At 38.7% G+C, this 23,922-nt stretch overlaps 1 protein-coding gene across 2 annotated transcripts in view; it reads left to right on the forward strand.

Moving 5' to 3' along the window:
• CATSPERE (catsper channel auxiliary subunit epsilon) overlaps nucleotides 1-23,922 on the forward strand; it is a 196,699-nt gene that overhangs the window by 135,214 nt on the left and 37,563 nt on the right. For both annotated transcript variants that reach the window (XR_005783631.1, XM_040451860.1), the window contains exons 11-14: nucleotides 5,029-5,471; nucleotides 16,074-16,132; nucleotides 18,341-18,416; nucleotides 22,182-22,234. Coding sequence is in view for 1 of the 2 variants with exons in the window: in XM_040451860.1 (XP_040307794.1) it covers nucleotides 5,029-5,471; nucleotides 16,074-16,132; nucleotides 18,341-18,416; nucleotides 22,182-22,234 (631 nt within the window). In the remaining variant the exon portion in view is untranslated. The remainder of the gene's footprint in view (nucleotides 1-5,028; nucleotides 5,472-16,073; nucleotides 16,133-18,340; nucleotides 18,417-22,181; nucleotides 22,235-23,922) is intronic.

Consider the following 23,922-nt stretch of genomic DNA (forward strand, 5'->3'; position numbering starts at 1 on the left):
TTGGCTCCAGGCTCTGAGCCATCAGCCCAGAGCCCGACGCGGGGCTCGAACTCACGGACCGCGAGATCGTGACCTGGCTGAAGTCGGACGCTTAACCGACTGCGTCACCCAGGCGCCCCTATTTTTTACTTTTTTTATAGAAAATATTTTTTAATGTTACATTTGTCCCAACACAGCATTCCACTAGCATATCTGTATGGGTATGTGCATTTTACACAAGTGTATAAAAACATATACGTACATTTTTAAATTTAAATCTTGGTTAAGGGGCGCCTGAGTGGCTCAGTAGATTAAGCATCTGGCTTCAGCTCAGGTTATGATCTCACCTTTTGTGAGTTCAAGACCCGCATTGAGCTCTTTGCTGACAGCTCTGCTTCAGATTCTGGGACTCCCTCTTTCTCTGTCCTCCCCCGCTCATGCTCTCTCTCTCTCTCTCTCTCTCTCTCTCTCTCTCTCTCTCTCTCAAAAATAAATAAGCTTTAAAAAAATTTTTTAATTTAAATTTTAGTTAGTTAACATATAGTGTAATATTAGTTTCAGGAGTAGAATTCAGTGATTCATCACTACATACAACACCCAGTGCTCATCCCAACACTTGGGGATAGATTTTAGAGGGACCTTAAAGTCTGAATGTTGTGCTGAAGGCCATTTGGAAACACGGAAATAAAAAGCTTCAACAATTCATAAACATGAAATATGAAGTCAAAAGCCTTCCACCTTCACCATTTTCATTCCTCAAATAACCCACTATTCAAAAGTTCCTGTGAATTTATTCAGACTTTTGAAAAAGAAAATTCAAAACATAATAAGCTGTATTTTCAAAATATCTAATACACATAAAAACTATGCCACTTTCACTGCCACAGAGTGTTCATGTTTTAATTGTACTATTATTTAGACCAATAGGAGTATAAACAGATATTTACATAGATAGATATCAGGATTCATTTCTTTTGATACTACAAATAATGCTGCAGGAAATGTGCTTCTATATATGTATATGTTTTCTACACTTGTACAGGTATTGTTTGATATGTTATTAGATGTAGAATTCGTGATTCAAAGCTCTGAATATTCAAAAAATCAATAAATCTTTCCAGTTGCTCTCCAGCAAAAGTTGCCACAGTCTGTTTCCCCAAAAGTATTAGAAAATATGTATTTTCCATATGAAAATATTTGATATTTACCCACAGTACAGAAAAAAATGGGTAATTCTCATTTTAGGACTCATTTTATAATTAGAAGTTATATCTAGTTTCATGTGTTTATTGGCCATATTCTTCTATGGATTGTCAGTTCTTACTCTTGAGATATTTTTACATGGGGTTATCTATTTTCTTATTGATACTGATATGGTCGTTACTCACAGTGTATATTCACCATTTATCTTTGACATGTATTGCAAATATTGTCTCTTGTGTGTAATTTCTTGTACCTTTTTGGAGGGATTTGGTATTTAGAATTTGTGTTTTTGTGTAGTTAAATTTGTTAATATTTTTACTTGTGACTTTGGATGTAATGTCATAATTTGAAAGGTCTTTCCAATTACAAAAATATTACTAAGTATTTTCTTTTATCATTTTTACTTTTCTAATTTGCATATTTCAATCTTTAATTCATCCAGAATTGTGTTTGGTATAAGTTAAGAATTTCGTTCTATTTTTTGTCTTTATGTCTTTGCCTTCAAATCACTGCTTTAGAAACCAACCCTTACCCCCCAGATTTGAAATACCACCTTCCTTATCTATTTATTACTCGTGTCAACCAGGTTCATTTTCTAGGCTATTCTGTTCCACTCCTACCTGCATGAGGTCTCTGTCGTTTTGATTACTGTAGCCCTAATCTCCTAACACACCACATAATTCACTTATTTTCATGTCCTATTGACTGTATTCCTGCAGGAATGTAAGTTACACAAGAGGGAGGACTTTCTGGGTTTTCCCCTAATGTATCCCCCACAAGTTTCTAGAACACTGTGTAGCCAGAACAGGCATGCAATTTATTGAAGAGATGATGATATGTGTGCAATATTAGGTCTTCTCAAGCAGGAATGTTGTACACTTCATTATTTGTATTTTCTCTAATTGGTTTCTTCAAATATCCCATCTCTTTAGTCAATTTTAGAAGTTTGTATTTCCTTAGGAAATCATTCATTTTATCTGGATTTGCTACTTTATTGGCAAAGGTTTTCCATTTTAATTTTTAGATTGCTTATTGTCTGTAACTATTCTCTTTCTTATTTATAATGTTGTCTGTATCCCACCCCTTATTAATTTGGCTCACAAGATATTGTTTATTGTGTTTAGGGGTTTTTTTTGGCTTTGTTTTCTTTCTTTTGAAAAGTACTCTTAGTTTATTTATCAAATCTGCTTTCTATTTAATTCCTTAATTTCTGCTTTTGTCATTATTGATTCTTCACTTGTGCTTTTTTTTTTTTTTTTTGTAACTTTGGTGCTCTGTGGCCTGCTTCTTATGTTAAATGATTAGTTCGTTTATTTTCAATCTTATTTTCTAAGCATTTAAAGCTACAAATAAGCATAAGGCTATGAATTTTTCTCACTACGGCTTTATCTGCATCCCCAAACTTTTATATACAGTGTTTTTAATCTCATTGTTTTGAAGTCATTCCTAATTTTCTTCTTAATATTCAATCCAAAATTCATTTAATAATGTTTCAGTGAGCAGCGAGATAAGCAGAAGAGAGAGCGCCATATAGCACACAGAAGGGACACCTAATTCAGATTTATGACATCAGAAAAGTCTACACAGAGGCGCCTGGGTGGTTCAGTTGGTTAAGTGTCCAGCTCTTGCATTTGGCCTAGGTCAGGATCTCATGGTTCATGAGTCTGAGCCCCCATCAGGCTCTGTGCTGACCCTGTGGAACCTGCTTAGGATTCTCCATCTCCCTCTCTCTCTCTACCCCTCCCCCACTCATGATCGATCTCTCTCTCTCTCTCTCTCTCTCTGTGTCAAAAATAAATAAGAAAACATAAAAAAAAGAAAAAGAAAAGTCCACACCGGGGAAAAGCCCTCTAAACCAAAACCAGGGAGAAGGTACACACTAGAAAAATTAGATCAATGGTCAGGATGAGAGTTGAAGTAGCAAAGACCCAGAGGTGCAAGAGAACATGGCAAGTTCGTGGAACTGAAGTTAATCGTGTATGACTAGATGGTAGAGGGTGAGACCAAAAGTGGCAACAAGGCTGGTGGGAGAAGGCAAGGACCACGTCACCAAGTGACCTGGACACTATATAAGATCCTAAAGCAATATGTGTTTTTTGTTTTGTGAGATTTTAAACCTTATATATCATCATACTGTGTGTATCCTGCAACGACTTTTCTCACTCAACATCTGGATATATTCTGTTAGGTCATCCACCCGCATCCATCCTTCTCTCCTTCCACCTTGTGAAGTTTCTAGAAACACACACACACACAGCACAGCAGGCCAAGAATTTGGTACGCCTGGATGGACTTTTTGTCAAAAGCACAACAAAACAAAATTAAATTTATAAAGGATCTAAGTTCCATGAGAAAAGTTACCAAATCACTTTAGCATCACAGTGTTACTGACCTGTCAGCACTGGTGTTGGATGCCCTGTGTGCTGCTTTAGCGCTAAGGGCAGCATACCCTTGCAGTTTTACTAAAAGACTCAGAAGAATATTCCAAGCTTCATATTCACCTTACTGATCAATGTAATAATTTCGCCAACATTATTATATTGTTGAATTTCTACTGACAACACTAGGACTGTGTGAAAGCTTAACGTTATAAGGACATCTATGTGGACAGTGATGTCTTATTAAAGTATTCTGATCCTAAAAAAAAAAAAAATCGGCATTTCTGATTTAGGGGTTTTATTAGCATATAAACTACAGCAGTCTGTGAAAATATCACTTATTTATTCAAATTTCAAATGTAAGATGCATACACATAATATACTCTGAACCTTCCTGACTCTACGAATCGACCTTCCTCCTTTTGGTCGTCCCCTTAAAGCATTGGGTGGTTTGGGTTTGTTTTGCGGTGTTGTTGTTGTTGTTGTCGTCGGGTTTTTGGGTTTTTTTTGGTTTTTTGTTTTTTTAGTTAAGGAAAGTATACCCCTAGAAGCTGTACACAGAGAAAGTTGTATATGGAAAGAAAGCTATGAAATCAACTAGCTCCACTGTTCATTTTACAGATATGGCTATAAAACCAAAGAATGTAAGAGACTTACTGTCTATGAACCTCTATGACTTAGGCATAAAACTCTGTTAAGGGAAGAAGTTGGCTTTTATTTATAGAGTGAACATGAGAGGAACCAACACGCACCCCCGTTTCTTATCCCAGTTTTGTTGGTCTGCTAGGGCTACCGTAACAAAATATCATGGGCTAGTTGGCTTAAACAATACAATTTTATGTTATCACAGTTCTGGAGTCCAAAAGCCCAAGATCAAGGTGATCTCAAGGTTGGTTTCTGGTGAGGATTGTCTTCTTGGCTTAGAGACATAGGCCACCTTCTCACTGTGCCCTCAGATGGCCTTTTTTTCTGTGTGCATACAGAGAGAAAGAGACAGAGAGAGATCTGATGTCTCTTATTCCTCTTATAAATAGGAATACCAGTCATATTGGATTAGGGCTCCTCCCTTATGACCTAGTTTAACCTTAATTACCTCTTTAAAGATATTTTCACTTGGGGGGACACAATGCTGTCCATACTACAATGCTTCCTAATAATATGATTCTTGTCATGCCTATCCTTATTATTATTTAATGCACTAATTCTAGCTTTTCAATGGAAATGATGTCATATATACCTAAGTGATATTGTACACGCAAGAAGAAATCTATCCAGGGGAAACATGGCCCCACTATGAAGTGGGAGAGATGTCCTTCAGCATCACGTAAAGTTGTAGTTTTCTGCCTGCACACTCTAACTTTCTCAAAACAGACAAATCCTTCCTTACTACAAAAGGAATTATTTTGGTTAGAAGTGCATGGATTCGCGGTTACTTAGAATAACACAAACTTTTCTCCTCCTTTTCCAGATTATTATGGAAATGTGGTGGTGAAAATGGAAAATAACATAATGTTCTACTTCAAGGCCAATATTAAAGACGCGGTAAAACTACACACATGGACAAATAGTACACTGAAGTCAGCAGTCTCGATGAGTTCCTCTGGGCTAATGTATCTCATACATGTTTTTGAAAATGGCACAATACGTCCACAGGAATATCCTTTAAGACTAGAAGCAAAAAGTGTAACTTTCAATTCAAATGAGAAATGCCCCTACGTGGCATTTCTTAATAATATTTTTAGTGTTTTTTTCTTTTTGGACAAGGGACAGAACGTGTCCATCTGGACTCAAATAGTCTATCCAGAAAATGTTGGTCTCTATATTGTGGTGGAATCATACGGCCCAAATATATTACAAGAGACATATCAGGTTCACTATGAAGTTGCCCTAGGATACTGCACTAAAACCATGGTAAGTTGATAGTTTGAAAATGTATTCATATGACTGTAATAAATGTAAAATTATAATATTGACTTTTATAAATCCTATCACCAAAAAAATAGTGTCTAGCATTGTCAGTCACATTACATGAGGTTTTCTCATAATATCATGTATCCTTAGTTTTAGGTCCTCTTGGCCAATGTTGCAGTAATTTCTGTTAACTGATTGTGGTAAACAGTGTTTGATGTGAAGACAAATTAGAACTTTCTTCGTCTGTTGTAGATGTGTGTGTGTGTGTGTGTGTGTGTGTGTGTGTGTGTGTGTGTGTATTTTTTAAAAAAAGATTTTCCTTCTAGGTTTAGCTTGGAAAATGTTGAGAAATATACAAGTTTTTAATAAATAAATGATAAGCCATTAGCTCCTGAGTCACACATTTCACTTTTAATATCCAAAAGGCCTCTTTGCTGCCTAAAAGCACATTCCTGCAGAATTCTTTGTCAATTGTATTATCTGCTTCCTGCTTCCTTTTTTGTTTTTAATGCATGGCTTTGTATGGACTTCTATCAGCCACCTATTATACTATAACATCACCCAAAACGCGATGGCTTCAAACAGTATCCAAATCTATTTGTCAACATTTGGGTCGTGAGAGGCCGGGCAATTCTGCTGGTTTCACCTGGGTTTATTCATCTGGTGGGTTGTCCGGGACAAGGTGATCTAAGATGGCCTCAAATACATGTCATGTGGTTGGCGCTCACGCTGGCTTGTTTGTAGAAGGGACATCAGCTGAGCACTTGTCTGTGAACCATGTGACCTCTATTGTCCAGGCCAGACCTGGCTTTTCCCCAAGGCGGTCTTAGGGCAGTATTCCAAGACTGCATGAGTAGAAGCCACAAGGCCTCTTCTCGGCCACATTCTATTTGTCAAAGCAATTCATGAGGCCAGTCCAGGTTACTTACGCTGTGAGGGGTGGTGCCTACAAGAAGGAGAGGAATCACTGAAGCTAGCTTTGGAAACAGTCCAGCACAATTAGGTATGAATGAACTGCATATATTATTTTGTGTACTACTTTCCGATGAACATTATAGCATAAGCGTTTTATGCGTTACTACAGTTTTTTCCCCAACACTCTCTATTCTGTTTCCCACCTTCTCTTTCTAGGCTCAGCTTTCTTTAGCATATATGAGGGTGGGCCTCTGAACTGATGCAATGCAATGGAGTGTTCAGTTAATTCCAAAGTCAGTTAAAGCAGAGAATCCTAAAACATGAAACATATATATGAAGCATTGTACTTTAACTTCAATAAATGAATGTGCATTCGTTAGTCAATCTTTTAATATAGGACCACAGGCTTTTCTTTGAAATAAGTCAACTTATTGGAGCGCCTCATCTCCTTTCTTGAATAACCTTATTTGTAATGCATTATCGCTGACTTCCCATTTCTGTTTCTTTAAAGTAGAGGAGGGAAGGGGCGCCTGGGTGGCTCTGTCAGTTAAGCCTCTGACTTCAGCTCAGTTTATAAGCTTGCACTCTGTGAGTTGGAGCCCCACATCGGGCTCTGTGCTGACAGCTCAGAGCCTGAAGCCTGCTTCGGATTCTGTGTCTCCTTCTGTCTCTGCCCCTCTGCCTCTCATGCTCTCTCTCGCTCTCTCTCTCTCAAAAATAAACAAACATTTAAAAAATTCTTAAAAAGATAAATTAAGTAGAGGAGGGAAAACAAAATTAGTGACACTGGGAAAGGAACCAAAGTTCTTTTTTTTTTTAATTTTCAACCAGCTTTTTATTGTTACCTTGCTCATACCTAATTCAGCAATTTCTTCAGGAACTTGGTTTATTAAAACTTTCCAAAGCAATCAGTTTAGTTCTCAGAGAAGCAGTAACTGACATTTCACCAGTTCATAATGTTTCATTCCACAACTACAATAATAATGCAATCTGGCAGAAACGGGTTTAGAAACAAAGAAAGCTGATTTAGGTTTGTGTACAGTCATAGATCGGATAGATCTTAAAACGGTGTCGAGTAGAAAAGAGTGTTAAGTGAGAAACTGAGATTGATCACATGGTAACATTTACAAAAATTACAAACACCCGCATACAAATCACAAGCAACAAAAAGAAGAGCATTATTCATTTTCCGTAGATACAAAGATACCCGAGGACATATATCAGACAATATGACATCATCAAGTATGATGACATCATACTGGTTTGATACATATTATGGGGGCCTACAGTGGAGACAGGAAATGGGGGAAGAAGCTACAGGGGAAAAGTAAAACATAATGAATAAAATGAGACTCAATTGATCATGTTTCAAGAAATAAGGAGTATCTTCAACTCACTTTTCTGAAACTGAGTTACCCCTTCTTCCAGAACAAAAACAGAAAAGAGTTCCACTTCCTTTAGCCCAGGAATATTTTCTTTCATTATCTAGCCCCAATATCTGCAGATGCTCTCATAAGTTTTCTTTCCAAGAATGGGCTGTCTCGTGTGCATTTGCCCATTTGCAGTTTAGAACTTCAAAATAAGTTACCAATCAAAATATACAAATGACCAAGGATATAAAAATTTACCTGTTTTGATAAAATACTAGCTCTGTCACTTATTAGCAATGCACATTAACTGATGACATTAAGCAAGTTTTTTTAAATTTGATTCCATAAAAATCTTAAGACTGCTTTTACATCTAACTTTTTTATTAAATTATTTTAATTCCAGTATACTTACCATATAATGTTACATTAGTTTTAGGTACACAATGTAGTGCTTCAACACTTCCCTACATCACCCAGTGCTCATCACAACAAGTGCCCTCCTTAATTCCCATCACCTATTTCCCCTTTCCCCCCACCCACCTCCCCTTTGGTGACCAGGAGTCTGTTTCTTGGTTTGTCTCTCTCTCTCTCTTTTTTTTTTCCTCTTTGCTCATTTGTTTGCTTTCTTAAATTCCACATCTGAGTGAAATCATATGCTATTTGTCTGTCTCTGACTTATTTCACTTAGCATTACGCTCTCTAGTTCCAAAAAATGCCATTGCAAATGGCAAGGTTTCATTCTTTTTTGTGTGGTGGAATAATATGCCACTGCATATATGTGTGTGTATTATATATATATATATATATATATATATATATATATATAAAATACAAACAATATAATATATAATATATAATCACCTCATATATATATATATATATATATATATATATATATATATATCACCTGATATATATATACATATATCACCTCTTCTTTATCCAGTCATCAATCAGTGGATACTTGGGCTGCTTCCATAATTGGCTCTTGTAGATGATGCTGCTATAAACATAGGGGTGCATGTATCACACCTGTCAGAACGGCTAAAAGCAAAAACACAAGGTGTTGGCGAGGATGTGGAGAAAGGGGAACCTTCTTGTGCTGTTGGTGGGAATGCACACTGGTGCAGCCACTCCGGAAAACAGTATGGAGGTTCCTCAAAAAGTTGAAAATGGAAGTCCTCTTTGATCCAGTAATCGCCGTACGGGGTGTTTACCCCCCAAAAAACACAAAAATACTTACTCAGAGAAGCAAGTTTTTTAGTCTTTCTATGCCTCCGTACCCTCATCTAAGTAATGATGATAATAATAATAATATATTATATGTAATAAATATATTAACATATACTTTTGTTAACATGTTAATACAATGAAATTATATAATATAGTCATTATCATAATATTTACTCCGTAAGGTTATTAGGATGAAAATGAGTTTAGGTATGTAAAGCCCTTGGAGCTGCGTCTGGTACCTGGCAAGCACTATGTTTATGCATTGCTGCTACCACCACAATCACCACTGTGGGTGCTTCTCTTAAGGCTGTTGCTACTGCTCCCACCACCACGTTTCACCAATTCTAAGGCACATTTTTTTTAAAATTTACACCCAAATTAGTTAGCATATAGTGCAACAGTGATTTCAGGAGTAGATTCCTTAATGCCCCTTACCCATGTAGCCCATCCCCCCTCCCACAACCCCTCCAGGAACCCTCTGTTTGTTCTCCATATTTAAGAGTCTCTTCTGTTTCACCCCCCTCCCTGTTTTTATATTATTTTTGCTTCCCTTCCCTTATGTTCATCTGTTTTGGAGCTTAAAGTCCTCATAAGAGTGAAGTCATATGATATTTGTCTTTCTCTGACTAATTTCGCTTAGCATATTACCCTCCAGTTCCAGCCACGTAATTGCAAATGGCAAGATTTCATTCTTTTTGATTGCCGAGCAATACTCCATTGTATACATATACCACCACATCTTCTTTATCCATTCATCCATCGATGGACATTTGGGCTCTTCCCATTGGATTGTGGATAGTGCTGCTATAAACATGGGGATGCATGCGTCCCTTCGAAACAGCACACCTGTATCCCTTGGAGAAATGCCTACTAGTGCAATTGCTGGGTCGTAGGGTAGTTCTCTTTTTAGTTTTTTGAGGAACCTCCATACTGTTTTCCAGAGTGGCTGCACCAGCTTACATTGCCACCAACAGTGCAAAAGAGATCCTCTTTCTCTGCATCCTCGCCAACATCTGTTGCTGCCTGAGTTGTTCATGTTAGCCATTCTGACAGGTGTGAGGTGACATCTCATTGTGGTTTTGATTTGTATTTTCCCGATGATGAATGACGTTGAGCATTTTTTCATGTGTCAGTTGGTCATCTGGATGTCTTCTTTGGAGAAGTGTCTATTCATGTCTATTGCCCATTTCTTCACTGGATTGTTTGTTTTTTGGGTGTTGAGTTTGACAAGTTCCTTATAGATTTTGGATACTAGCCCTTTATCTGATATGTCGTTTGAAAATATCTTCTCCCATTCTGTCGGTTGCCTTTTGGTTTGCTGATTGTTTCCTTCGCTATGCAGAAGCTTTTTATTTTGATGAGGTCCCAATAGTTCATTTTTGCTTTTGTTTCCCTTGTCTCCGGAGACATGTTGAGTAAGAAGCTGCTGTGGCCAAGATCAAAGAGGTTTTTGCCTGCTTTGTCCTCGAGGATTTTGATGGTTTCCTGTCTTACATTGAGGTCTTTCATCCACTTTGAGTTTATTTTTGTGTATGGTGTAAGAAAGTGGTCCAGGTTCATTCTTCTGCATGTCACTGTCCAATTTTCCCAACACCAGTTGCTGAAGAGACTCTTTATCCCATTGGATATTCTTTCCTGCTATGTCAAAGATTAGTTGGCCATATGTTTGTGGGTCCATTTCTGGGTTCTCTATTCTGTTCCACTGATCTGAGTGTCTCTTCTTGTGCCAGTACCATACTGTCTTGATGATTACAGCTTTGTAGTATAGCTTGAAGTCCGGGATTGTGATGCCTCCTGCTTTGGTTTTCTTTTTCAAGATTGCTTTGGCTATTCGGGGTCTTTTCTGGTTCCATACAAATTGTAGGATTATTTGTTCTAGCTCTGTGAAGAATGCTCGTATTACTTTGATAGGGATTGCATTGAATATGTAGATTGCTTTGGGTAGTATCGACATTTTAACAATATTTGTTCTTCCTATCCAGGAACATGGAATCTTTTTCCATTTTTTTGTGTGTGTCTTCTTCAATTTCTTTCATAAGCTTTCTATAGTTTTCAATGTATGGATTTTTCACCTCTTTGGTTAGACTTATTCCTAGGTATTTTATGGGTTTTGGTGCAACCATAAATGGGATCAATTCTTTGATTTCTCTTTCTATTGCATCATTGTTGGTGTATAGGAATGCAACTGATTTCTGTGCGTTGATGCTATATCCTACAACTTTGCTGAATTCATGAATCAGTTCTAGCAGTTTCTTGGTGGAATCTTAGGAAACCCTAAAGATTTCCATATAGAGTATCATGTCATCTGCAAAGAGTGAAAGTTTGAACTCATCCTGGCCAATTTTGGTGCCTTTTATTTCTTTATGTTGTCTGATTGCAAAGGCTAAGACTTCCAATACTATGTTGAATAACAGTGGCAAGAGTGGACATCCCTGTCTTATTCCTGACCTTAGGGGGAAAGCTCTCAGTTTTTCCCCATTGAGGATGATATTAGCGTGGGTCATTCATATATGGGTTTTATGATCTCGAGGTATGATCCTTCTATCCCTACCTTCTTGAGGGTTTTTATCAAGAAAGGATGCTGTATTTTGTCAAATGCTTTCTCTGCATCTATTGAGAGGATCATATGGTTCTTGTGCTTTTTTTATTGATGTGATGAATCATGTTCATTGTTTTGCAGATATTGAACCAGCTCTGCATCCCAGGTATAAATCCTACTTAGTCGTGGTGAATAATTTTTTAAGTGTATTGTTGGAGCCGGTTGGCTAATATCTTGTTGAGGATTTTTGCATCCATGTTCATCAGGGAAATTGGTCCATAGTTCTCTTTTTTAGTGGGGTCTCTGTCTGGTTTTGGAATCAAGGTAATGCTGGCTTCATAGAATGAGTTTGGAAGTTTTCCTTCCATTTCAATTTTTTGGAACAGCTTCAAGAGAATAGGTGTTAGCTCTTCCTTAAATGTTTGGTAGAATTCCCCTGGAAAGCCATCTGGCCCTGCACTCTTGTTTTTGGGGAGATTTTTGATTACTAATTTGATTTCCTTACTGGTTATGGGTCTGTTCTAATTTTCTATTTCTTCCTGTTTCAGTTTTGGTAGTGTGTATGTTTCTAGGAAGTTTTCCATTTCTTCCAGAGTGTCCATTTTATTGGCATATAATTGCTCATAATATTCTCTTATTATTGTTTGTATTTCTGCTGTGTTGGTTGTGATCTCTCTTCTTTCATTCTTGATTTTATTTATTTGGGTCCTTTACTTTTTCTTTTTGATCAAACTGGCTAGTGGTTTATCAATTTTTTTAATTCTTTCAAAGAACCAGCTTCTAGTTTCATTGATCTGTTCTACTGTTATTTTGGTTTCGATAGCATTAATTTCTGCTCTAATTTTTATTATTTCCTGTCTTCTGCTGGTTTTGGGTTTTATTTGCTGTTCTTTTTCCAGCTCCTTAAGGCGTAAGGTTATGTTGTGTATCTGAGATCTTTCTTCCTTCTTTAGGAAGGCTTGGATTGCTATATGCTTTCCTCTTGTGACTGCCTTTGCTGCATCCCAGAGGTTTTAGGTTGTGGTGTTATCATTTTAATTGGCTTCCATATACTTTTTATTTTCCTCTTTGACTGGTTGGTTAACCCATTCATTCTTTAGTAGGATGTTCTTCAGTCTCCAAGTACTTGTTAACTTTCCAAATTTTTTCTTGTGGTTGAGTTCGAGTTTCATAGCATTGTGGTTTGAAATATGCACAGTATGATCTCTATCTTTTTGTACTTGCTGAGGGCTGTCCCAGTATGTGGTCTATTCTGGAGAACATTCCATGTGCACTGGAGAAGAATGTATATTCTGCTGCTTTAGGATGAAATGTTCTGAATATATCTGAGTCCATCTGGTCCAGTGTGTCATTCAAAGCCATTGTTTCCTTGTTGATTTTTTGATTAGATGAGCTGTCCATTGCTGTGAGTGGGGTGTTGAAGTCTCCTAATATTATGTTATTACTATCGATGAGTTTCTTTATGCCTAAGGCACTCTTTTTTACCACCTATGACATCAGGATGAGTCTTATACCCTGTGGCATCCTAGATTTGATGAATTATGATTTTATTCTTTGCATTCTATACTTTCACTCTGACGTGTGTAGATGTTCATGTTTATCCTGCTTGGGACTTCTTGGGCCTCTTGAATCTGTGGATCACTGTCTTCATCAGGTATCTTGTCAAATGTCATCTTTGCCTCTGTCCCTGTCTTTTCTCCTGAAACACTGATGAAACAAAAGCTAACCCTCCATCTATTCCCCATGAGTCTTTCTTCTTTATTGTCCATCTTTTTATCTCTCTGCGATACATCATTATAATTTCTTCTGATCTGTCTTCCACTTCACTCCTTCTTCTTGTCATGCCTGATCTGATGCCAAAATTATACACTGTGTGTTTATTTTGACTCTTGTATTTTCCATCTCTAGAAGTTTTATTTGTTCCTTTAAAAAAACACTGACACGTTTATGGTTTCTTTTACACAACAGATATTTTCAACTTGTCATTTATTCCCACACGACTAGTAAACACATCTGTTTTATAATCTGCACCTATTACTTCCATATCTGCAGTCTGAGTATGTGTTATTTCATCTATATCTTCTCCCTCATCATTGTTTATTCTGGTTTGTTTATTCTCATGCACACCTTATTTCCTTGTGCACTTGGTTATTCTTGACTATGTGCTGTTACACTTGTAAAACTATCTGTAAGAATTCCCTGAGGTCGAGTAAGAATATGCCTTGATCTTAAGATGATCTGTGTTTGCTGCTATCTAGGGGTACCACTCCCTTCAAACTTCTTTAAATCCTGAGTCTTCTGGACAAACAATTCCACCCATACAAGAACCTACTCATAGGTAGGCTACCAATTGTTGGGACAAATTTTTTCCTTTTCTTGCTTTTTCTGATCACATAGTAACTGAAGTCACTAGAAGGTTAAGGAGGGCCCAAATTTAATCTTGACTTACTCTAACTCTGAGAATACAATCTTCTGATAACACAGGTTAATGTAGAGAGGATATCCAATTTGATTCTCTATCTTGAATTCTCTATCTCCTGACTATGTTGACAAATGCCTTTAGGGGAGAAATAGATTATGGCCTCTGGTGTTCTGCTTTATTCTCTAGATTCCTAATTTCCCTCAGTCTTTGGGCTAATAGTTCTCTACTCTCTTGTCAGTTATTGGATACTTTTAAAGGTGACTTCACAAAAGGCTGATGTTTGTAGGTTTTGTGATATGTGTGTTTTTAAGAGCAAAAATTTGTCGGGGTGCCTGGGTGGCTCAGTCAGTTAAGTGTCTGACTTAGGCTCAGGTCATGATCTTGCGATTTGTGAGTTCAAGCTCTGCGATGGGCTCTGTACTGACAGCTCAGAGCCTGGAGCCTGCTTCAGAGTCTGGGTCTCCCCCTCTCTCTGCCCCTCCCTTGCTCACACTCTGCGTATCTCTGTCTCTCAATAAGAAATAAATGTTAAAAAAAATTTTTTTAAAGAGCAAAAATTTGTCCGTATAACCTATCTACCACTAGCAGAAATGAAAGTCTCCAAATCATTTCCTAATTATTTAGAATGAAATGGTTTTTAAACAGATGATCACATTCACGAAATATATATTTTTAAAATAGTTCCACTGGGTAAATATTTTCAGTGATTATGATCCAAAATAATATACATATATGCTGGTTGAGTTACAGACCCAAGTTTGAGCACCACTTAAGTGACAATTGATAAGCAACCCTTGGAGAATCTGCTTACATTTCACGAAAGATAATATTAAAATTTTCAAGCCTAATTATGCTATTTTTATCATTACATATGAAGAACAGTATGGTGTACAATAGAATACAAGTGTAAATTTGACAACTAGCTCCTTTCCTCGAAACTGAACTAGATTTATTTTTAGTGTGATGACCTCCACAGCCTTCAACTTTATCACGAGAGATTGCATATTTCGTTTAATACCACTTACCATCCAAGATGTGGATAAATAAACTTTGTCTCAGAAGTTAAGATTTTTTGCAAAGGTTGTATTAGAGGTACAACATCTCTGTTCTAATCATAACAGATTAGCCAGAGTCAAATTGATATCTCTGAAGATAGTATAAATATATACAAAACAAAGAAGTACCACCAAAAAAGTAATTTTGGGATATGGTGATTATAGTTACCATGCTTTAAAAATATGCAGCTTATGGGGCGCCTGGGAGGCTCAGTCGGTTGCGTGTCTGACTTCAGCTCAGGTTATCATCTCACGGTTTGTGAGTTTGAGACGCACATTGGGCTCTGTGCTGACGGCTCAGAGCCCAGAGCCTGCTTTGGATTCTTTGTCTCCCCTCTCTCTGCCCCTTCCCTGTTCACATGCTCTCTCTCTTTCTCTCTCTCTCTCTCAAAAATAAATGTTAAAAAAATTTTTTTAATTAAATAAAAAAATACAACCTATAATTTTTTTCCTCTAATATCATACATGTTCCGTAACTGGATTTATCCTGAAAAGATAGAAACCTTCTGGAATGCTGGACATTGAGATGAAACGTGCCCCAGGTAGAAGAAAATAGCAAGGACATATACACAAGGCAAATAGATTTTTTTTTAATTACTCAAAACCAAGAAAAGAAGTTTCAGGCAAATGACTCCTCAGAGTCTCAAAAATTACAGACAACGTTATGTCTGTAATTATTCTAAAAACCTCAAAGAAGAAATAAAAAGGTCCAGAGATGAGGTTAGTAGGAACAGGAGAAGGCTGGTCACACATCAGGAGTGAAATGAAAAATTAAAAATGAAAACAGGAATATTGCAATGACAAAAGTAAATGAAGAGGGAGAGAGAAGCAATCGAAGTAAAGGGACTACGGTAAAATGCAATTCAAAGAGAAAATAAGAAAAAGGTCACAAAGGAAGTCTAATATGTACATAATTGGAGTTTCTGAGTTAGAAAAGAAAATAAATTGGAAAAATACTAATTATATTTTTTCTTACCTAAAGAAAGTTTCAAATCTGTCTTGAAAGTATTCATTGTCCCCCCATTCCCAGTTTTCCTGTTTTAAATAAACTCTCATTTTCTTTTCCAGACAGTAACATTTTTTCAAAATGTAAATTATGAGGCAGTAGATGATTACTTCAAATTGCAGTAAGTATGACTTTTAAAAGAACCTACTCAGTATGAAATGTGCTATCAAGGGTATTGATTTCCAGGTGTTCTTTTACTTAAATGGCCTCATATCATTTTAAATATCCAGATTTCAAATTCCTTTAAATGTTTGGAGAGATGTGAAATTACTATTCTGCATAAAAATGTAACAAAATGCAACCTATCAAGGTTTTCATTCATCCAATTGAAGATGCAAAAAACAAGCTATTTCTTAATTCAATAATTTTCAAGTGTGTTTTATCATTCATTCCCATCCCAAAGTCTTTACCTACTATCCTTGGGCAGACTAGAACTCTAATGTCAGAAAGTCTTTGAGTAGAATCAGAGAAAACACCATCGTTGACTCTTCTTGGAATAGGTAGGACCTGAGCACGATAATTCCCGGAGGAAGCAACTACTCAGAATTGAGTCTTAAGGCATTTCTATGGTCATCATTAATTCCTGACTCAATATATTCTCTTGAAAAATAGCACTGCTACTCCAAGTGAGTATGAGTACCTACTCTATGCCAAACGCTTTCTAGGTGTTCAAAATACATGGTGAACAAGAAAGGAGGTACTGGTGTCGTGGGACATATCTCTTGTAGGAAAAGACAAAGAACAAACCATCAAATAAATGAACAAGATGATTTCAAATAGTTTTAAATGCTATTAAGGAAAGAAAACAGCACGAAGTGGTAGAGAGAGACCAGGAAGGGGAGGGAGAAAAGTCTACTTTAAAGACAGTACTCAGGGAGGCTCAGTTCATCCCTCGCCCCCTCACCTACCAACTTTTCTCTCGATTCTTCTAATGTGTGTTTCTTGGGGTATTTTTGATTTTCTGGATATTTACTCAGAACTCTGTTGCTGTAGAATACAAATCAAACTGTCCAGGATACTTGAGGTCAGTCGAAGACTCGAGAAAAAATACCTAATGCTTTGAAATCAGCCATGGCAGGAAAAAAAAATCTACCTATAAGAAAAATTATATGGAAAATTATAAATGCAGGGGTGCCTGTGTGACTCAATTGGTTAAGCATCCAACTCTTGATCCTGGCTCAGGTCATGATCTCATGGTTCATGAGATCAAGCCCCTTTGTCAGGCTCTGCACTGACAGCATAGAACCTGCTTGGGATTCTCTCTGCCCCTCCCCACCACACATTCTTTCTCTCTCTCAAAAAAAAAAAAAAAAAAAACTTAGAAATTTATAGATGCAGTATTTGTTATAGTGTTCTTCACAGATCTATGGTATATTACTGTATTTATCAAATCAACGTTTCCATCACATTGGAAAACAAACCATAAGTGACATAGTTAAAAGTATAAGATGCTTCCTGATTTCAAAGGTATTAAATGAGAAAAAAAAACATATATCTTAGAATTGATGAAATATGGCACAGTGATTTAAAAAATATAAAAATGTGCTATTTGTATCCTAACTTATTTAAAAATTTACATTTTATACCCAATATTTGATAAATAAATAAATATGAAAATGTGATGAATATTGGAAGAAAAAGAACCTTTGCATGTGGTTAGTTTGTTTTTCCCCAGCTGTTTCAAAAAGGAAACACCTGAGCACCAACGGGATAGAATATTAATAAAACTTCCAAAAAACTCTGTGATTTTTGGCCCTCTCCAGTTTCTCTGAGCACAAAATAACTCTTATGCACTTCATCACCTAGAAATTTGATCTCATTTTTGCTTCCAGTCGGATCATACTATGTGGCATAATGTGGTTCAGGAAACTGATTTCATACCTTACTCTTTATTGTTCCCAAAGTGTTATCAATAGGAGGAAAAGATCTGTAGAGGGTAGAGGAAGAACAAATGGAGCAGCTATAGCCTTCTGATACCATCAGAAGCAGGGCAAGATGTCAGCAGCACAGCCTCTCCTCTAGGGACTGGGGGTGTTAATAAAACAGGGAGTTGAAATGTTGATAGCTCTCATTTCTCTTTCCCATTGGGCCGACCCTATGCCAGCCCACCATGAGGTGCGAGGGGCTTTCCAGAGTGACCACGGTGCACAGCTGCCTTAGCAGAAGCAGAGAGCAGTTGCTATCACTACCTCCTTCTAGGCCTCTAGAATTCCTCACAGGGCTCAGTCACATTGTGTACATGGGATTTTTCATAGGCTCTCCAGAAAGGTGGGATTGTGCCCGCCTCCCCTGTGATTCTATAATCACCTGCACGTGCTGTTTCTCCTAGACACCAGAACACGGGTCTTCTGCTTCTCCACATGAGGCCTAGTGACTCAGCAAGACCATGTCCGATATCCCAGAAGGTAAGTGACATGCGCAGATCAAAAGCTTTACCTCAATAATGGTAATAATGGTGGTGAGCTGTATAATCCATACAATACCTCTATGCAACTCCACTCCCCTCCTACATTTGTAACATTTCTCCATAGGGAAGAGATCAGGGAACAAAACTCTGCGAATGGATCACAGTTCTGCCTTCCGTGGGTTTGCCGTCAAAAGTGAGACATATAAATACCTATAAAAGTATAAAATTATTACTTTATGGAGACAAATAAAACTGTATAAAGGAAAAAGTGAAGTTAATGAGAACAACAGAAGCTGGGTGTGTTTGTCAGAGGAAACTGCCAGTCATGTCCACGTTGACCCTGCATTTATTTCTTTACTCAAAAAAAGTGAACCATTGTTTCATTCGAAAAAATGTATCGGATACCGACTGTGTTTCTCTGTCTCAGTATGTGTGTGTAACCACGTAACCACCACCGCTGTCACAAAGACCAAAAGACAGACTCTTCCCTAGGCGTAAACAAAAGCCAGCATGAGGGAATGTGAGATACATGGTCATCAAATAGCCCAGAAGAGTGGGCCATTCTGAGTGTCCCAAAAGGACTTTGAAGAATCAGTAGAAGTTGAGCAGGCTGGATGCAAAGGGAACCCCAGGAAGACGCATATACCAAAGTACAGCACCGTGAAATAGCAACAGCGTGTTCAGGTAACCAGAAGCACTAAGAAACTGAACACCAATTCTTCAACACCACCCCACCTCTTCTGAGTCAGTTCTACTCCAAGGGATGCCTCCTCTCTTTATTCCCTCCCAGCCTAATTAACAATCAAGAAACATATATTGATGGGAACGCAAGCTGGTGCAGCCACTCTGGAAAACAGTATGGAAGTTCCTCAAAAGACTAAAAATAGAACTACGCTACGACCCAGCAATTGCACTACTAGGCATTTATCCAAGGGATACAGGTGTGCTGTTTCGAAGGGACACATGCACCCTCATGTTTATAGCAGCACTATCGACAAGAGCCAGAGTATGGAAAGAGCCCAAATGTCCATCGATGGATGAATGGATAAAGAAGATGTGATATATATATACAATGGAGTATTACTCGGCAATCAAAAAGAATGAAATCTTGCCATTTGCAACTACGTGGCTGGAACTGGAGGGTATTATGCTAAGTGAAATTAGTCAGAGAAAGACAAAAATCCTATGACTTCATTCATATGAGGACTTTAAGAGACGAAACAGATGAATGTAAGGGAAGGGAAACAAAAATAATGTAAAAACAGAAAGGGGGACAAAAGAGACTCATAAATATGGACAACAAACTGAGGGTTGCTGGAGGCGTTGTGGGAGGGGGGATGGGCTAAATGGGTCAGGGGCACTAAGGAATCTACTCCTGAAATCATTGTTGCACTATATGCTAACTAACTTGGATGTAAATTTTTAAAAAATTAAATTAAAAAAAAGAGAAACATATATTGAGTACCTACTGTATACCAGGCATAACACAGTGAGGAATCCCTACAAGAAGAATTCAAACGTACATGAAATAACAGCCCCCGTCCATCAGGACCCCAGCACAAGGAGCCTGTTCCCAGAAGAGTGAGCTTGCATGAATTTGGAAGGAGCCCTGAACCAGAGGCAGATGTGATCCAAGCTTGAGTGCGGCTGACAGACACACGGCTTCCCCGGGCAACTTCCTGCAGGTGCACACCAGCCACTCCCCGGCCGGCCTATCCCACCACCTTCCCAGCTTCATCTTCGCAGGAAGCAAGAAACCGCAACCTAGCCAGCTCTTTCTTCCCCAGCCTAGGTCTGTTCTCCACCTCCAGCTGCTTGTCCCGTACAAGATGCCTTCCAGAAGCACCCTGCTTTCCTCTACCCCTTTTTCCTATCTACTCACTAGGTTTGTTAGGGATCCCAACCACTGGGTGCTGCCCAGCCCAGGCATTACAAAAACAGGTTAATCTCACCTGAGTTCAGATCCAAGCCTTGCCACCTGCCGGCTGGGGCAAGCTACTAACCAGTGATTTGCCGCCGCCTCGTTTGCCAAAGGGAAATTGGTCTTACAGTATTTATCCACTCTGTTGAGAGTATTAAATGTGATCCATTTGTGTAAAGTGTCCAGAACGGTGCCTGTCGCAGAGTAGCCATCTAATATTACCAGTTTGTTTCTTCTCTTTCCTCCTCGGCATGCCCCAAGACACGGGCAATTCAAATCTAGCCACCCTCTGTGCCCCACTGTAGGTAGCTTGTATTGGCTGCAGTGAAGCCACCCTAGTGAGCCATTCCCCAGAAAGCTTTAGTGATTCCTCCCAGGATCAATTTCCCCAGGGAGAGATGACTACACTCTATGTAATGCATTATCTACCAACGTTTCTGTGTTGACGGCCTTCAGAATTCCTGTCTCAGTTCCGTTGTTCTGCCCGGTTAGAAGGAATGTGCTGTGTCCACTTCTGAGCTAAGTTAAGAGCAGTCCTACCCTGTCTCTGCACCTGAGAGAATAATGTGAAGTGTCTGCTTTGGCAGCACATATACTAAAATTGGAAAATAATATTAAATAAAGAAAACCAGTACGCTCATTGTTTTCATTTGGGTTACATGTCAGAACACCTCTAATTAGGTATCCAATCCTGAGAACACGGTCAGCCCCACAGCAGTGGGTGCATGGGTGCCCTAGAAAACAGCCTTTCTCGTGCATCCCATACTCTGTACCAACGTTCCTGTTCACGTTCCACATGCGGGTCAACTCAGATTTTTAACCCCAAGCATGGTTGTTGATTTTTGTCAACTGGGCCCCGGAAGAGAAGGGATGCGATGACTAAGACACCGAGTGATGGTGGGTCCTGACTGAAAGACTCACCCCTAGGAAGCCTAGGATGGGGCGGCAGGGTAGTCGCCCACGTGTGACAAATGGATAGGTTAGTAAAGATAAAGGGCAGGCCCATGCTTCTGAACACATTTGACTGGAAAACAAAGCTTCGATGATGAAGGACAGCAAGGACTGTAGGTAGAGTTGCTGAGAGAACAAATCAGGTCCTGTGACCGAGATCAGGTGGTTCAGGCAATAAAATCCATGAACTCCTGCTGTAGAGCATGCCTTTCAAATGAAGGCTGAAGGGCCTTGGTTTCGCATGCACAACTCTTTAAATCCCTCAAGCTTACCTGGACGTTATTCTCTAACCCCATCCTCTGATCCCCAAGTCCTACTTTGGGGTAAGGAGTATTAGAGGTTTTTTTCAGATTTGTCTTATGGAAATATGCAACATACAGGACATGTTTAAGACAGAAAGCAAGCGTCTAGATCGCCCCTAGGAAGCCTAGGATGGGGTGGCAGGGTAGACAGCAACGAGTAAGGCATCCGGGAGCCAGGTTGAAATTGAAATAGGCATCCTGGTCAGGGAAGAACCAGGTCTCTGGTTAAAAAGAAGTCAAATTAATAGCTATACATATTGTAGAAACCTACCAGCTGAGCCAGGTGCAAGCTGGAAGTGGAGTTGATGATCATGTTTGCAGAGGTGCTCGTAAAAGATGAGATTGGGTCAGTTCTGTTGAGATAGTGATGTCGAAAAAGCAGAGTACTAACCTTTGGGCAATGGTCTGGGCAACCGGAAGCAAAGAGAGAGAAAAAAAAAATGTGATCAGAAAGAAGGAGTAAAACAGCACAGAACAGTATGATAAACCGTACATTTAAAAGGTTATTATTTCACATCGAAAATGTAATTGCTTTTAGCTCATGAGAACCAGAACCGCTGATCTCACCACTTAAATTGCTTCATTTTAGGTGTTCCAAATAGCTGTTGGCTGTAATCCTCGTAAATACATTGCTGTTAAAGGGCAAGTATATTTGCATTTGACCTGTCTTACTCTTTGCATTTTAAAACAAATGGTGAACTACATTGTAATTACTGGTGGTGCTATTAGCCTGATGACTGACATGTTCTTTATGAAATCCAAAGTTGAATCGGCATTGGTGTCCAAAATTTGAAGTTTGTCCAAACTAAATTTGTGTGAACCTTTTGCCAAGTCAAACCTTACATCTGAATCGCACAAACAGATAAAAAGAATTAATCTCTTTCCCTATTACCAGCATTTTTCTCCGCCTTCCCTTTTAATAATCCAGTTCCCAGCTTTCACCATCACCTCTTCTCAGCTCTTCAGGCTCACTTCCCAGGGAAGGGAGAGGCAGAAACACTTAGGTGTACTTTCTGTCCTACTCAAATCAGTCATGATCTCATCTCTGTCAGAGAATCGCTTACGTCCACATCAGAGAAGCCTCAGTTTCCTGCACCATTTCCCATGGGACATTTTTTTAGAGCAAACCTCACAGAGCCATCAGTGCTTCCTCCAGAGAACCCCAGGGTTCTCTTTATTTGATCTTACTGTGGTTCATGATGAAGCACGCTGGATTTTGTCATCCACTCGCCAAAGCTCTCTTCTGTGTGGGCGAGACTCGAGGTCAGCAAGCACAGTACGTTCAGCTGAGATAAAGGTGCACTTGAGACGAGAAGGTCTCCTGCCGTTAGGAGTGGGGGAGAGCGGGGGACCAGGGGCTCTTATGCAAGTCTATTTGTGAAACGACTTGCTCTCATCCAAACAATTGTCTATTCACCTGCCATTCCAATAACCTTTGGAGTGTGGAATTGTGATGATCGGTTGCTGGCTTGGTGATTAAGTATTCTTATTTAATTCAGCAAGGAATTTGCATTTTCCATAACTCCTGTTCCAGGAAACACGAAGGCTAACTAATTTATATAGCATAGAGCATCCTGCTTCTGGGATGGTCCACGTCCTTGCTTCTTAGAGAATGGTCAGTGGACCAACACTGGCATCTTGGGGAATTATTAGAAATGCATAATCTGTGACCTTCTCCCACTCCTGCTGAGACAGAACCTCTATTTTAACTAAATTTCCGGGAGATTAGCAAGAGCATTAAAATTTGAGAATAACTGCTGTCCTGTTTCCCAGAACTACTGCACACAGTAGCCGTGCCTGCAGATTTCTTTCTTCAGTGAAATGCAGCTTGAATCAGTCTGTTCTGGGAGGGTATACATGGCAATTGTCAGATAGCTGGTTGTTCACCAGACCTATCTGGAAAGCATGTTTGAAAAACATAGATTTCAGTACCTTATTCTAGGCCTCTTAGTCAATGACTAAGAATGACTGCAACCTGAAAAATGACCCTCTGATCTTAAATTCAGGATGTGATAGGCCTAAGGTTTTCACAGTCATGAAAGGAGACCTACAGAGTTCAAGGTGCCCATGACAGGAGAAATGTCCATGTTGAAGAACATCTCATGGGGTCTGTTTTGAGTTTCAGGGTGGGAGATGGTGTAGACTTCCAATATCTCTCTAAACACAGTGGTGATTTGAGTCACTCCCTTGCTGGAAGTAGCCAGCAAAAATGGTCAAATGAATAATTTAACTTACTGAAAATTTTATCACTTTATAGACCATGATAGCCTTATGTCTGCATGAATCCTAACTGGAAATTATGTGAATGCTTAAAGTAGCTCCTTACCTGT

Source organism: Herpailurus yagouaroundi, unplaced genomic scaffold, assembly GCF_014898765.1.
Source record: "Herpailurus yagouaroundi ecotype Mexico unplaced genomic scaffold, PumYag 205, whole genome shotgun sequence".
Taxonomy (NCBI): domain Eukaryota; kingdom Metazoa; phylum Chordata; class Mammalia; order Carnivora; family Felidae; genus Herpailurus; species Herpailurus yagouaroundi.